Source organism: Mangifera indica, chromosome 18 (assembly GCF_011075055.1).
Source record: "Mangifera indica cultivar Alphonso chromosome 18, CATAS_Mindica_2.1, whole genome shotgun sequence".
NCBI lineage: Eukaryota > Viridiplantae > Streptophyta > Magnoliopsida > Sapindales > Anacardiaceae > Mangifera > Mangifera indica.
This window is the reverse complement of record NC_058154.1, coordinates 2,099,907-2,116,575: the sequence shown is the minus strand read 5'-3', so window position 1 is coordinate 2,116,575 and position 16,669 is coordinate 2,099,907. Positions and strand designations below refer to the sequence as shown.

Genomic DNA, 16,669 nt, shown 5'->3' with positions numbered 1-16,669 from the left:
TACTTTCCGACAATCGCAAATGAAAAAGAAGGTTAGTATATCTCTCATAATCTTGTTTGAATCAAGTTATTGCTCATATTATTGAGATTTGATTGAGATTTTGATGTTTAAAATTTTAGGGTTTCGATTTGAACAATGCTTAAAATGTTTTTATTCTTGGTTGTTTTCGTTGACTTGATTGAGGGGTTTTGTGTTATACAACGTGTAGATTTGATTTATGAAAAAATCGAAGGCCAAAACAACCAAATTTTGGCCGAAAATGGCTGCCGAAGGATCGGCAGTCTGACCGTGGGAACAATATTTCCCACAGTCAAACGATTTCTCCCACGGTCAGCAAACATTGACCGTGGGTTAGGGGGGTAAAATAGCTTTCTTAAAATATTGGGGAGTCAGGGGAGATTCCTTAGAACACAGTGGGTTTTTCTGAAATTTGCCATATAACAGTTGACCTGTTTTAAAAAGGAATTTTCATGAGGGGGTAAATTAAGAATTTTGTTATCTAGGGTTTCTGATCATGTAGTTTTCGAATTTTATATCCGTTTTTTCTGTTTTAGGGTTTTTCCATATGTAATTTTTAAATTTGAGATTTGATTTTTCAAATTTTAGAGCTTTTTGGCACAATTTACGATGTAATAACGTAATTTCAACTCAATATTTCGATTTTTTCATTTATAGGATATATTGATTCGTGTTTTTGAATTTCAGTTCCGTTTTTTCGAATTTCACCATTTTATGATAGATCGACTCATATTTTTTAGATTTTCGAAGAATTTTTCGATTGTTGTCATTCTAGGGTTTTTCAACTTTTAGAATTCGAATTTCAATTCTATTTTTTTGAATTTCACTGTTTTACGATATATCAACTCGTATTTCAGATTTCTGAAGAATTTTTTTATTGTTGTCATTCTAGGGTTTTTCAACTTTTAGAATTCAAATTTCAGTTCCGTTTTTTTGAATTTCACCGTTTTACGATATATCGACTCGTATTTTTCAGATTTCTGAATAATTTTTCGATTGTTGTCATTCTAGGGTTTTTCAACTTTTAGAATTCGAATTTCAGTATCATTTTTTTGAATTGTACCGTTTTACGATATATCGACTCGTATTTTTCAGATTTCTGAAGAATTTTTTGATTGTTGTCATTCTAGGGTTTCTTAACTTTTAGAATTCGAATTTTAGTTTTGTTTTTTTGAATTTTACCGTTTTACAATATATCGACTCGTATTTTTCAGATTTTTGAAGAATTTTTCGATTGTCATGGAGCTACGATTTTCCCCGAGAGTCGTCTACCTCTATGCGTCGACGTTTAGCATCGCAGTTGTATTTTCACTGTATCAAGTAGCTCACGGATGTATATTTAGTTACCCCGTTGTTTGTTTATCGTTCTTCATATGTTCGTATGTATATATTTATTGTATATTGGTATGTGTACGATGTACTTTATCTGTCATTAGATATAGATATGTATTTGATTTCATTCTATATGTGATTTGAATGATGTATTGTAAAATGGTGAAATTCGAATTCTAAAAGTTGAAATACCCTAGAATGGCAATAATCGAAAAATTCTTTAGAAATCTGAAAAATACGAGTCAATCTATCGTAAAACGATAAAATTCAAAAAAATGAAACTGAAATTCAAATTCTAAAAGTTGAAAAACCCTAGAATGGCAACAATAAAAAAATTCTTCAGAAATCTGAAAAATACGGATCGATCTATCGTAAAACTATGAAATTCGAAAAAACAGAACTGAAATTCGAATTCTAAAAGTTGAAAAACCCTAGAATGACAACAATCAAAAAATTCTTCAGAAATCTGAAAAATACAAGTCGATCTATCGAAATACGGTGAAATTTAAAAAAACGAAACTGAAATTTGAATTCTAAAAGTTGAAAAACCCTAAAATGGTAACAATCAAAAAATTCTTTAGAAATTTAAAAAATACGAGTCAATCTATCGTAAAACGGTGAAATTCAAAAAAACAGAACTGAAATTTGAATTCTAAAAGTTGAAAAACCCTATAATGGCAACAATCGAAAAATTCTTCGAAAATCTGAAAAATACTAGTCGATATCTCGTAAAACGGTAAAATTCGAAAAAACGGAATTGAAATTCGAATTCCAAAAGTTGAAAAATCCTAGAATGGCAACAATCAAAAAATTATTCAAAAATCTGAAAAATACGAGTCGATATATCAAAATGCCCCCCAAATTTTAATAACATTTTATTTGACCCCTCAATTATCTATTCCTAAAATTTCATTGAGAAATTTATAATACTCTTATAATATTTAATATCGCAATACCCCTAATTTTAATAAAATTTCATTTAACCCCTTCTAGGGAGTGAGGAGGTTTATATAAATGAAGGGAAGGGTAATTTTGATATTTTAGAAAAACTCATGGGTAATTTTGTTAGGAATAGTGAATTTGGGCATTTTTGCTTAGTGGGAGGGTATTTTGGCCATTTTTGATAATTTCCCTTAATTTTAAAATACCCCTATTTCATGTGTCAAAAGAAAATTGCCCACATTTGTGTGGGCTAAATAAAATACCCAAATTATCAAGGTGTTAAACAGAAATGACCAAAATTACTTTTGCTTTATTTTATATAAACCCTAACACTACAATGTATTCCCATGCACAATCTCACTCATCAGACATTGTGATTTCAATATGAAAGAAACAAGTTTGTGATCATGTCTTCGATCCAAAGGAAATAGGTTTGTGATATCAATATATTTATATGAACTATAACTTAAAACTTTATTTATTTTATTGATAACACAACAATTTGTAATGTGTTAAATAGTAACATAGAATTGTGTTTTAAAAAAAATGATAGAAAAACGTATGGGGCATTTCATAATTGTAATTGTAAGAGGTGAAATGATATTTTACAATGAAGGATGTTATCAAATATTAGATTATGTATGAAATAATATTTTATAATGTAAAAGGTGTTTTTAGATGTTAGACCATGCATGGAGGGAAGTGATATTTTATGTAAGGGGGGTACATAGATATTTTACTCGAAAATTGGGGGCTAATTAACATTTGTCAAATTTAGTATGTTTTTTAATTGAGATTCTATTAGTAACGAAACATATAAAATGTTTCGAATGAATGTAAGATAAAGTAGGGGTTAAATTGGAAATTTATTAATTGGAGGTAAAGTGATATTTGACCATATGGGGTAAAGTTACATTTTATAATATAGAAGTAAATTGATATTTTTTAAAATTCGTGTAAGATTTTGTTATTCAATAATAACATTGTACAATTTTTATATATAATTTTATGTATAAATAATAATATATTATTATATAATTATATATTATTTTATTTTTAATTTTTAACTATCCAATCATATAATAACACATCGTTATTTATATATAAAAGTTATACACATAATATGACTCTTGTCTAGGGTTGGATTCGAGTCGAGCCAGCTCGAGCTCGAGCTCGGCTCGGCTCGGTTCGAGCCCGAAACGAGCCGGGCTCAGCTCGGCTCGATCGAGCTCGAGCCGAGCCCGAGCTGGCTCGGGTTGGCTCGGTATATTTTTTTAAAAATTTTTTTATATAAAACGGCGTCGTTTTGATTTATATATATATACAAAACGGTGTCGTTTTGATATAAAAAACGAGCCGAGCCGAGCCGTTACCGAGCCGAACTGAAAACGAGCCGAACTCGAACCGAGCCGAATTCAGCTCGAGTCGAGCTCGAGCCGAACTCGAGCCGGCCCTCAAAAAGCCAAGCCGAGCCCGAGCTCGGCTCGGCTCGAATCCAGCCCTACTCTTGTCATTTAGACACATCACCAAATATGTGTTATGTCATTTGCCACATGTTTGATGGATGTCATTCCTCTAGTCTTTGGTTTGTGTCTAGACATTTCCAATATTTTCTACCTTATAATAGTCTTGTCATAATTTTTGATTATGCGATCACATAGTTTTGGTCTTCTATAGATCATATCAATTTGTACTTCGAATATAAACCCTGGTGTATGTAAAAGACCAAAAGACTTATTTGTATCGAAGGTTTGTTGAATTCTTAAACTGATTCATATTATGTATTAAAAATTTAAACTTTCATTTATAGAGTATTAAAATTAACATAATCAAATAATTTCAAGAATAAAATTACTATTTAATTAATAATATAAAACTAATAATTTCTCCTAATACTAAAGTTTTAAAAATTAAATTTTCTTCTGCAAGATTTCATGTTCAACCCATCTTTCTCCATACGCGGAATCTGATCATGACTTCTCTTCCTCCACCACCAACCTCCCTCCGGCCGTGACGAATGAAGATGAAGATGAAGCCCGGTCTGAAGTGGAAAGAAATCAGAAAAATGTATGTTGGGAGAAATATGGGAGGGCGGCTGTGTTTGGAGGGACGAAGACGCGTGGCATTTGAAGAGATGAAGAAGAACGCTGGCTATTTTGCTTTGTGGAGCCATGCCAATAAGTGGCGCTCCTGTTTGAGGGAAAATGAGAGATGACGCTTGTGGAGGAAGCAATGAAGAAGCAAGGCAGTGGTGTGATGGGAATATAGATGTGACGCGAGCCGCTTTGAGACGTAAAAGTGAAGATGCGTCTGGAGGCAAAGTGAAGGTGTGTGGCACAGAGAATAAAGGAACAGGGGAGGGTTAGGGTTAGTGTTTGAGCAGAACATATACAAGAGTTCACGGCCAGAGGCAGGTCGGCGACAGATAAAGAGAGCTCATGATCAATTCCGGTCATTGGATAATGATGAGTTAAATATGAAAACCCAAAAAAAAAGAAGTGATTTTTTAAAATTTAATTATAAAAATATTATTAATTTTTTAAATTAAAAAATTAAATAATATTTTATTCATTAAATATCGATTTTATCTTTTAAGATAACTATGGCCGGGAATAAGTCTTTGCGCCCATGAAAAATCTAGTTGAAGTGACTGGTTTTAGATACTTCTTGCTCTTAGTGCTCTAAATAGCATGTCTTGCCTCTTGTCCAACTTCTTATAGTCTTAGCACAACTTTGTCTTATTACAGCAAAAGTCTTTTGGATATTTTCTTGCTTTAATGAGATATGATGCGTGGCCAAAATTGCAGGCAGTTTCCCGTCATTCTGGGTCCCAACACAATTGGCCTACACCAAGATGTGCCCAAAAACCTGCTTTGTTTTTGGTTCTTCATTCAGAATAAGTAAAGCCAAGTAATGGAAAACCAAGATCAAGAATTTTTTATTAAGCTTGATTGTTTCAGTAGTCAAATTCTATTCCAGTTAAAACCTGGATTTGATATTCATTTTTCCTGTATCCTGGCACCGGCTAAGAGAGGTTTGGCATAGCCGAACTGCCCGAGAGCGGCACTCCAAATACGCCCAGCATTGGGGTTCAACCTTGCCAACACCCTTTTATAGCCTTCTACACACCCTCGGGGTTCAGTCATCTGTAGATGAGTGCCTTCTTCTGAAATTTTTGCTGATGGTAGAAGTATAGTTTTATTTTTCTTCATGGTTGTAACAAAAACAATAGATGCATATGAATAATAAAACAGTTATAAAGCCACTGGAAGATGAAGAATTCTACATCAGAAAAACATGGTGATAATATAATAAAAGTTTTCCTTCTGTATACAGTATCTCCAGTCCACTCATAGCATCTAAATTACAGGTGACAACTCTGTACATCAACTTGAAGAAGAAAAAAAGATTACAATCTCCGAAAAAATGGCATCTGAGATTATCAAACAAAGAACTTGCTTCTAATTTTGATTCTGATTCTTTCAACACGCATTCCTAGTAAGAATATGCAGAGGAATTCAACAGTCTTAATCGGTGCAAAAGCCAAAACCGCAGGCTGAAGAAAAGCAAGGCACAAGAAGATTATACTACAATCTAATCCAACCAATTACCTTAAAGTTGAAGAGCCAACATGGATCAATACTTGTTCTTGCACTCTTGTTTGGTAATTTTCAAAGAAGGAAAACCAATAGTAAATTCGCAATCAGAAGAAGCGACAATATGTTTCTTGAAAATCCCCAAGAAGTTGACTCTGCCTGGAATCTTTGAACGTGTCTCCAAAACCAGATGACCTCCTATTATGTCAGAAATCAAAGAGGTTAATTTGGATGCAAAATCATCTACCTGAATTGTAACCCTGGTTGTAAGAGTGGTGGAGCCGGTGGCTGGAATCAAACCCGGGTAGATATCGGCCTCTCCAACCTGACTGTCTTCATACAGAAGGAGACTTTTACCAGTTCCATGCTTGAAACTAGCATGGTTAGGATTCTTAACAAGGATTTTAAGGTCAAGGGTGAGGTTGAGTTGGAAACTGATATTAGGTAAAGTCAGTCGAGGCGCAATCCCATCAACCTTTGCTGATTGAAGTTTCGTGGTGGGTTGTTTTGCCTTAAACACAGTCAATGCAAGGATCAAGAGAATGATGAATAGCAGCAAAATCAGTAGTAATATTGCACCAATAGCAATTAGACATCGCCTTTTCCTCTGGCCCTTCATGGGAGGAGGAAGAACTTGATCCTGGTTAACCGTTGTCATTGATGAATGTTCAGATGGGTGGACAGAATTTAACTGCATCAGATCTAAAAAATAATGTTGAACTAAAAGGATCAAAGTCTAATGCAAAGTATTGTAGAAATTACAGTTGGGAAGCAGTGGGAGATTAAATGCAAGGCTTTGACCTCGACACAAAACAGCCAAGTGTTTTGCAAGTGAAGAAGTAGTGGGAAGTTGAATGATTTTAATGCACTCAACTTCCAGCTTATTTTACCACAAACAGAGCTTTCACCCATGTAATGGTCTTAAATGAATGAAATCTTCCACCTAATTTCATTTTAATATAAAAATAATTACACAAACAAGAAAAAGAGAAAGAGAAAGCAAATCATATTATAAATCTTAAAATCTTCGCTTGCTTCGTACTCAATAACAACAGGCAAATTAAAAACACGTTACTAGTCCAATCCAACAGTAAGGTTTTTCTTTTAACTGTTCTTTCTGAGTGATTCAGCTTAGAAGAACAGTATCATAGTTAAGATCTTCACATGCTTTGCCGCCATCAAGAACTGTAATTACTGCCTTCATGAGAAAGAGTGTGAATCAATAATGCCCACAAACAGCCTTCCTTTGAAGAAGACTGCATCATTAATATCATTATCATACATGGAAAGGCACTGGTTTTTGGGAATCATGCTTCCGGAAACATGAGGACTTTTCAATTCAAAATGCAAACTTGTCAAACTTAACAGCAACAAGATTAATAAATATTTGCACATTTTCAAACACCAATTCGGATTGAAATTGAACCACCATAGCCATGCCCTGAAGAGGACATCTACTGGAAGTAATAAAGAGTAAAATACAACTGCAAAGACAAAGTGTCGATAAAGACTTCTTTTTGCACATTGATAACAGCCATGGCTGGCCATTTAATCTTAACAGCGAATTCAGTAATGGGTTTCGAGTTTGGGTCAAGCTTAAACCAAAATCAAATCACCCCATCAAAGTAAAGCTTCACAAAGTTAAAATTTTTTGTTGCAAGAAACAGATATATTAATAATCAGAGAAAGACAATACAAAGGACAACAATCGATGGAAGCTACGGAAAATAAAGGGTCGACAAAAACAACGTTTTCTTTGCACATATATAACAACCATGGCTGGCCCTTTGATCCTGACAGCGAATTCAGTAATGGGTTTCGAGTTTGGTTCACGCACAAACCAAAATCAAATCACCACATCAAAGTAAAGCTTCATAAAGTTGAAATTTTTCGTTGCAAGAGACAAATATATTAATAACCAGAGAAAGTAAATACAAAGGACAACGATCTGTGGAAGCTAAAGCAAAAAAAGGGTCAATAAAAACAAAAATTTTTTTTTGCATATATATAACAACCATGGCTGGCCCTTTCATCTTGACAGTGAATTCAGCAATGGGTTTCGAGTTTGATTCAAGCACAAACCAAAATCAAATCACCATCAAAGTAAAGCATCATAAAGTTGAAATTTTTCGTTGCAAGAAACAAATATATTAATAATCAGAGAAAGAAAATACAAAGTACAACTATCTGTGGAAGCTACATGCCTTGAAAATATTATAAGCTATTCTTATACGTACAGTGTTCTTCGCTTATTGTACGGTTAGCTATATAGACTGTGAAACTACAGTTAGAAACCGAAGTTACATGAACGTTGAAGACATTAAAGATAGAAACTTTCCCTGAGATTTTGGTGTTAGTGCTAATAGGCAAGGAACCCGAAACGACGTCGGACAAAATTTGAGTATTCGACACAAACCGGTCGGCCATGACGGTGAGAAATACAAGCAAATGAACTGTTTCGTCGGCGGATACTTTGCCAGCGGGAATCGGAACTTCACCCACTTGCTCCCCTCTGCAAAACAAGACCGCCACGCTGTCCTGGTACTTCATGCCGACTTTGTTGGGGTTTTTGACGGTGAGATTGACGGCGACGGTCAAGTTGAGATTCACAGTCACTCTGGCCGCGTCAAGCCCCACATTGAGGTCATCAAGAGCGACGGAATCGACGGTGATTTCGGGGTCTTTGGCTTTGAAAACGGTGAAGGCTAAGATCACCAGTATCACTATAAGCAAGATTAGAGTAACTCCAAGGCCTATGCATATCTTCCACCGTTTCCGGTTACCGAAACCTCGCTGCTTCTTTGCTTCAACGTCCATCTTCTTCTTCTTCGTCTTCCTCCCGCAACAATGTGATCTGGAATTTGGGATTATGGGTTATATATATTTGTTTGATTCGTTTGGATTTCAAAGCTCCTGCTGCTCTGTTTCACGATGAAGGAAAAAAATCAAAGTCACATTAGAAGCTTCAATGGAGGACATTTACTTTTACTTTTTTCCTGCAAACAAAAAATTAATATAATTAATTTTTTTAATAAAATTAATTTGCTGAGGGGCAGGTGGCGGTGGACTGGTGGGTCAGGGTATTGGTCTCCGTTACATCCAATTAAATCAGTAGCAGGTATGGAATAATAGTTCGGGATTAAATCAGTGGGAGGCTTGGACCGTGGAATAATAGTTCCGCAAGGGGATTTAGATTTGGCCAAAGGACTATTTCTCACCCAAACTATGCTGAATTCTTAAAGTTCCCCTCATTACCAAGGAAAATATCATTTATCCACCTATAGCCTGTTCAATTTAATGAAACCCTAACCTCTGAAAATTTAATCTCATTTTCCCCTTTAAAAGTTGAAAAACTAACATTTTTTCTCTAAGACAAGTTTAAAAAGATCGTATTTCCACCCTAGGGTTTAGTTTCAAAACCCGTTCACTTTCTTCGGTCCCATCACCGGCCGTCTCTCCCTCTTGATGGTTTCTCTTCTACCAATGGCCCACCTCAACTCCACCCCTACCTATCCGACGTCGAGAAACGTCATATAGGAAGAGAAATCATCTTCTCAGGCGACGAAGACAAGATCGATCAATCTCTGAGAAGACGATCGTCTTCCCAGATGAAGACGAATTATCTTGCCAGAGGACGACGAGTCATCTCGTCTTCGTCTGGGAAGACGATTTCTCTTCCCAGACGACGTCTCTCGACGTTGGATAGGTTGGGGTGGAGTTGAGGTGGGTCGTCGGTGAAAGAGAAACCGTCAGGAAGGAGAGATGGTCGGCAATGACACCGGAGAAAGTGAAGGGGTTTGGAAACTAAACCTGTTATACCCTCAGGTATATTCCAAGGGTAATTATATTTTTTGACCCTGTTTTGAGATTTTTCTCATTTTAAATATATATATGTATATAGTTATTTATATACATGTATACATATATATATATGTATATATGTATATACATATATACATACATATATACATATATATATACATATATATATATGTATCTATATATATATAGATACATATATATATATGTATCTATATATATATAGATACATATATATATATGTATCTATATATATATATACATATACATATATGTATATACATATATGTATACATATACATATATGTATATATATATATATACATATATATACATATATATGTATCTATATATATATGTATCTATATATATATACACAAAAAAGTCAAAAAGAAAAGGAAAAAGAGAAAGAGATAAGACTTTATATATAAAGAGAAAGAAAAGACTTTTCCATCATTTCCGTCCATATTCCAGCAGCCACCATTCTTCATGCGTTTTCTTTGCTTTCTTGAAGCCAAAGGAAGAAATTGAAGAGATATTGGAAGATAAAATAAAAAGAAAAAAAAAGAGAAGCACCTTGGAAGCTTTGGTAACCAAAGATCTCTTTCCTTCTCCTTTTATCTATGTTTATATGCATGTTATGTGAATATGTTAGTGTGTTTTGATATTGATTTAAAGTAATCTTGGTGATAAAGGAAGCAAAACAAAGAGGAGGAAGCTAACTTGCAAAGATTTGGCTTGAAACAAGGTAAGGGGTATCCTCCTTGATATGTTACATGTTTTAGGCTTTTAGTTCCTCGGATCTATGTTATAAATGATGAATTTGAAGTTAACGAGTGTTGTTTTGTCATTTGGGATGTCTATGTATGTTATTTTGTTCATGACAGAAAGTTGCATGATATTTACAGTTTTTGCCATTGAGTTTGTCCCATGTTTTGGCTACCTTATCTGATGAATTATGAGTGCTATTATATCTCGTTGGAAAGCTCTTTGAATTATCTTTCCAATGATATATAGCTTGTATGAATTAGAGATCATTTGGACTATTAAAGATTTGTATGAACCGAAAAGACTGGTTTACCAAATAAACAAAGGAGGCAGTTTTGTCACTGAGTTTATCTCACGTTTTGACTGTCTTATTTATGAAATTATGAGTGCTATTATATCTCGTTGCAAATCTCTTTGAATTATCTTTTCAGTGATACATAGCTTGCATGAATTGGGAATCATTTGGATTGTTAAATATTGCATGAACCACAAGGACTGTTTTACCAAATAAATAGAGGAGGTAGTTTTTGTCATTGAGTTTATCTCACGTTTTGACTATCTTATCTATTGAATTATGAGTGCTATTATAACTTGTTAGAAAGATCTTTGAATCCTCTTTTCAATGATATATAACTTGTATGAATTAGAAATCATTTGGGATGTCAAATTATATAAAAATGAAGGCTGCCCTGTGAAATACTGTCCTGTGAACAATATTTTGTAGTTCTGGGCAAGAAAGAAAGAAAGAAAGAAAGAAAAGGAAGAAGAAAGAAAAGAAAAGAAAAAAAAGAAAAGAAAAAAGAAAGAAAAGCAAGAAAAGGAATTTAGGGCTCAAGATTTAAGGGTTGTCTCAAGAGTAATGTTTGGTGAGTTATGAATAAATTTAAATGGAAGCAAAATTAGTAAGATATAAGACCCGCATGCATGCTATAAATTATGATGGGGCATTTTACACTACACCGCCCGCAGTAGGGTACGTCCGCAGTAGGACACGTCTGTAGTAGGACATAGACCCTTAGTAGGGTCCGCTCGCAGTAGAGCTCAATTCAGATTCAGAAATAGTATAGTGAAAGAAAAAGAGCTTGAGCTTCGAAAAGTGTCAAATCCCTATAGTTAGCTTCCAGAAAGTATCAAATAGACACCAGATGGAATAAAATATGATCTAAATAGTAAATAGTGAACTAAATTACCCCCATAATCTCTTATAGAGGTTAAGATGTGAGGTTGAGTCCCAAAAGTGAGTTAGAACAGGAAAAAAAGATAGTTTACTTGATTTTTTCCCCTTACTGAGTGTTCTTATTACTCACTCCCTTTTCTTTCCTGATTACAGGTATAGGTAATCGAAGTAGCTACGAGGTAGGGTTAGGTCAGCGTAGGTAGATCCGACTGGAGTAGGTTATCTCTGGTTTATATTACATGCATACAGTGGCATGTTCTTGTCGACTTTTGACTTTTTGAGATTATGATACAGTTGCATATGATTACTCCCTATTTTCAGATGCTTTCAGATGAGTTTTCATATGAGTATATACATCTTTTGTTCACTTTCAGATTTTCAGTTTTCTTGGAATACTTCCTAAATACTTTTAATGATGCGTTTATTTTAAAATATTTTTAAATTGAAAAAAAGAGACGCTCCGAATATTAATTCGTAACATTTCTCCTTCGATGGGTAGTACTTTTAGGGAGGGATGTTACAAAACCCTAAGGGAGAAAATGTGATTTTTTCAAACTTGGCTTAGAGGAGAAAAGTTAGTTTTTTAAATTTAAAGGGGGAAATGAAATCATATTTAAGTTTATTTTTAATATTAAATACAAAATGACTATTTTACCCTTACTACCATTAATTTTAACTGCTCATGAGTGGGTAAATGATATTTCCATAGTTAACAAAGGGAACTCTGAGAATTCGACATAGTTTGGATGGAAAATAGTCCTTTGGCCTTTAGATTTTAGGTTGAATTTGATTTGAATGATATTGGTAAAAATTTTGTTCAAATGAGTTTAAATTCTAAATTTAGGATGTTTGGTTTGTTAAGCGTGTAAGTCTAAATAGTTTTCTTATAAATCAACAAAAATAACATCATTTTAATCAATATATATCAAAATAATATTATTTTGAGCTCAAACTTAATTTCTCTTAAATGATTCAAACCCAAATTGCTTTGAAGCAACCCCACTTAAGTCGAGTCAAACTCAAGCTCAAGTTTAATTTGACTTGAATCTAACCCTACTTAAAATCACTAGATAATATATCTATTATTAGTTTGTTTGTATATATTGGTGTAATACTATGCCAAGTATTAAGAAAATTGATACTAACTAGTGACAAATGTAAATTGAGTCGAGTTTAAATACCTCTCATTTTGACTTCAGCTTGAAAAGAAAGATGGGATAGCTTAAGATTTTCGAGCCAAAGGTAAGGATAATTCGAATTTGGCTCTATCTTTAAGTTTGAAGTTCAAAGCTTAGCTTAAACTCATTACTTGAATTTTTGGCTTAGATTCACAATTTGAGTTTACCATTCATTCTCAAAACAACTTTGTTTTACCTAATAATGGATAAAATAACATTTTAACAATTGTTTGGCATAACACGAAATAAACTGAGTCAAGCTCGCAACGAATCAAGTCAAACCAGCATCAAATCGAGTCAAACCAAGTAAAACTTCATCTAGTTAGAGTTTGATTCAATTTTAAAAATGAGCAGATCCTTCTAACTCGAATTTGCTCGAATTTAACTTAAATGAATTCAAGTCCAAATTAGTTTTTGAGACCAAGTTAGCTCTATTTGGGTTTAATCCTAATACTAACTTAGGTGAGCAAATTACCCATATAAAACCGAACTTTCAAATCTAATTCTTTCCTAGAATTGGTCTACCTTGGGTTGGTTATAATTTCTAATCTTATAGAAATAGTTGATTCCAACTCTACCCCTCTAAGGAACCAAAACCACTCCAAAATGGGATCCAATACTACATGATGGATACAAGTTGGACACAAATTAATAATATTTAACTATATAATAATATATTATCATTAATATATAAATTAGTACTTACGATTAACGGAAATAAGCTTACTCAAATTTTCAAATATGGATAAAATTCTTTGTTAAAGTATAGCTCAATTTCTTACAAAATTTAATTACTACTAATTTTCTCTAATGAATGAGATATTAGCAATATTTAGAAGAATCAAAAGAGATCAACATCAATTTTCAAATTTATACTAATATAAATCATAAAATAATATTACATATATATAATTTTAAGTATTCAATTGAGTATTTTAGATAATATATGATCATTGTATGTTAATACTTAGAATTGTGTGTTAATAGTTTTATTGTAAACCATATATAAGTCAATTAGAGTGACAACCCATTTTTTATAATTATTTTTTTAGTTTTTTAGGTGTAATATGACCAATTTCAGTTTCACGGATTATAGTGCTATCTTTTGAAATACCTGAAGACAAATTTTATTATATAATTAAATATTTTTAAATTAAAGATAAAATAACTCTTAATCACCAAGATAACATATCAACATTAGTAAGCACCACATTGCTCAAAATTAAATTGTTGTGTGGTATTGTAACGGAACTTCTTAGAAGGTGCATAGATAATTTATAACCACATAGGGTTAGGTCGTAAGCTTTATGTGCTTTTTGGGTTGATTCAATTTAAAAATTTTCAATTATGTGAACTCTAAATCTAGCCCAACTCTTAGGTTTGGTGGGTTGCATCTAGGGTGGATTTGAGTCGAACTAAGCTGAAGCTCGCCACAAATAAGCTTGAGCTCGACTAAAGTTCGATTCGAACTCTAGCTTTAACTAACTCGTTATTAAAACGACATATTGGTTAAAACAATATCATTTTGTATCAAAATTTTTAGCTTGTAAGCTTAACGAGTTGCTCTAGCTCGTTGGAGGTTAGCTCATTTAAGACTCGTTTGAGTTTGGTTTGAATTCAACCCTAGTTGCATTAGAGTTGATCCAACTCGATTTACTGATGCTTCTAGAAGCATCAGTAAATCAGGTTGGATTAGCTCTAATAAGCATGTGTAAAAATAAGTTTAATTGCATAAATGCTATTTATCGTTCGGCATTAAATTAAATGCCTCCAATCAAGACAATAAGCAAAAATGCTCTTTCTTTAAGGGTTTAAGCAAAAATGCCCCTTTTTCAAAGGTTTACGCAAAAATGTCTCAATTTTTTTTAAAATACCTTTCACCACTTTTATATAAACTTTCACTCTTACATCTTTCTCACTTCATACAAAATTTCGGTTTCACTCAATATCAAACATTATGGCTTCATTCAGAAGAAAAGAAATTTGTATTTTTGAGTTCGAATCGAAAAAATTAGTTTGTGATAACAAGATATCCAAAACTTAATTTATCTATTAAATCAAGTTCGTATATTTTATATAGGGAAATTAAATTAAATGTCTAAATTTATATGCTTAAAGCAAAAATGTCCAACATTATTAAGGTTAGAGTTTTTGAATTTGGACAATTGGTTATATCAGTTAATTTTTTAGTGTTTTGAATAGGGATGGTCGTAGGGGATATCGATCTTCATCCCCGCTACGGGAATAAAAATGATTCCTCATCCCTTTCCTGTAAAGAAAAATCCCCTCCTCATCCCCATAGGGAAAAATCCCCTCCTCATATCCACAAAAAAAAAAATTATACCTTCTAAACACAATATAAATATATTAAACAACAAAATTAAGTAAAATTAAAATTAACCCACTATTTCAAATATCACAAATATAATATATTAACTATTTTAATATGTACAAAAACCTAAATAAATTTGAAAAATATAAATAATTTTAAACTATAAAAATATTATAGTATTTTAAATAAATATATTGATATAAAAGGATGGAGATGGGGGCAGGGAGAAAAAAGGGCAGGGCAGGGCGGGGCGGGGCGGGGCGGGGAGGGGACACATGTATCCCCATCCTGAGCTCATCCTTGATTACGAAGATTTTTTTTATCATTATCCAGTCCTCTTCTCCTTTTCTATTAGGGAATCCCCTCTCTGTTAGGGTTGGATCCCCTAAAGTCCAACCCAAATTGTCATCCCTAATCTTGAATGAATTTGTTAAGCAATTTTATATTTAAATAGGTGTAGATTTAATTGTTATTATTTTGGATGATTAATTTAATTTATAAAAATTAAATTTATGATAAACAATCAATTTCATGAGATACCATTCATATGCTTGAAGTGAATAGTGTATAACGAAAAATCATTGTTCACTTCACATAAAACACTGATTTTTTGCAAGAATGTTCACTCACACTGAACAAACATTGAAAAGTCACTGTTTTCTCATTAAAAGTAAACAGTAATTTTTGCGATGCATCATAAAGTTACTGTTCACTTTTTTTCACCTGAAAAACAATGATTTTTCGCACTCGAGATCATATAAAAGGAGTATTTTGGTCTTTTCATGTGATTAGGACATTTTTGCTTTATATAAAATGTTTTGGACTTTTTTGTTCAGTGTTGAGGATACGAGGTATTTAATTAATATCCATTTACCATATCACCATCTTTCCCTTCATCTGATACTCTTAATCCTAGCATGAGACTCCCCAATAAAGATCTCGTCTACATCAAATTTCATTTTCGTCTTCTCAATGAAGTTGAGTTATTTTTTTTGTTAATCGATATCGTCTAAGCTTTCAAACTAGATAAATTTGATCATCAGAGGGAGAGAAGACATCAGAAGATAGTTATCACCAATGATAACATCGAATTTAACATCTGAGATTTGAAAACTAAACTTTAAGAGAGAACTATTATTTTTTAAAATTTGGGTTATAAAGAAATTTTTAATTTTTAAAGTTTAAAAAAGAAAAAAGAGATTAAATTTTAATTTATTTTTAATATTATAGATAAAATAATAATTTTATTTTTAAAATTATTAATTTTAATTATTTATTAATAAATATTTAATATTTTCAATATTAAAGGTCGAAAATAAAATGAAAGGATATTTGGGTGGAACAGACCTTTGGCCCGAAATAAACGTGAATGGAAAATTAACACGTGTCAAGATCTTGCAACTTACGCGGAACATGGGAGTCTGGAGCGTGTGAAATGTGAACTCATGGATTTGACTAAATGAGCTTTTTTTAATGAAATGGGTTACACGATAAAATAAAATAATTT

At 32.8% G+C, this 16,669-nt stretch overlaps 2 protein-coding genes across 2 annotated transcripts; both read right to left on the bottom strand.

Moving 5' to 3' along the window:
• Positions 1–5,572: 5,572 nt before the first annotated feature.
• LOC123201456 lies at positions 5,573–6,819 on the bottom strand. Its single transcript, XM_044616970.1, has 2 exons — positions 5,904–6,819; positions 5,573–5,787 (listed from the first exon to the last, which is right to left on the bottom strand). The coding sequence occupies exon 1, from the start codon at positions 6,583–6,585 to the stop codon at positions 5,929–5,931; it is 657 nt and encodes a 218-aa protein (XP_044472905.1). The 5' UTR covers positions 6,586–6,819; the 3' UTR covers positions 5,573–5,787; positions 5,904–5,928.
• Positions 6,820–8,013: 1,194 nt separating this feature from the next.
• LOC123201606 lies at positions 8,014–8,893 on the bottom strand. Its single transcript, XM_044617179.1, has one exon. The coding sequence runs from the start codon at positions 8,703–8,705 to the stop codon at positions 8,103–8,105; it is 603 nt and encodes a 200-aa protein (XP_044473114.1). The 5' UTR covers positions 8,706–8,893; the 3' UTR covers positions 8,014–8,102.
• Positions 8,894–16,669: the final 7,776 nt, after the last annotated feature.

Bases quoted from the DNA above. Each gene is read 5' to 3' on its own strand.
- LOC123201456 (XM_044616970.1), bottom strand. From the start codon at position 6,585: ATGCAGTTAAATTCTGTCCACCCATCTGAACATTCATCAATGACAACG.
- LOC123201606 (XM_044617179.1), bottom strand. From the start codon at position 8,705: ATGGACGTTGAAGCAAAGAAGCAGCGAGGTTTCGGTAACCGGAAACGG.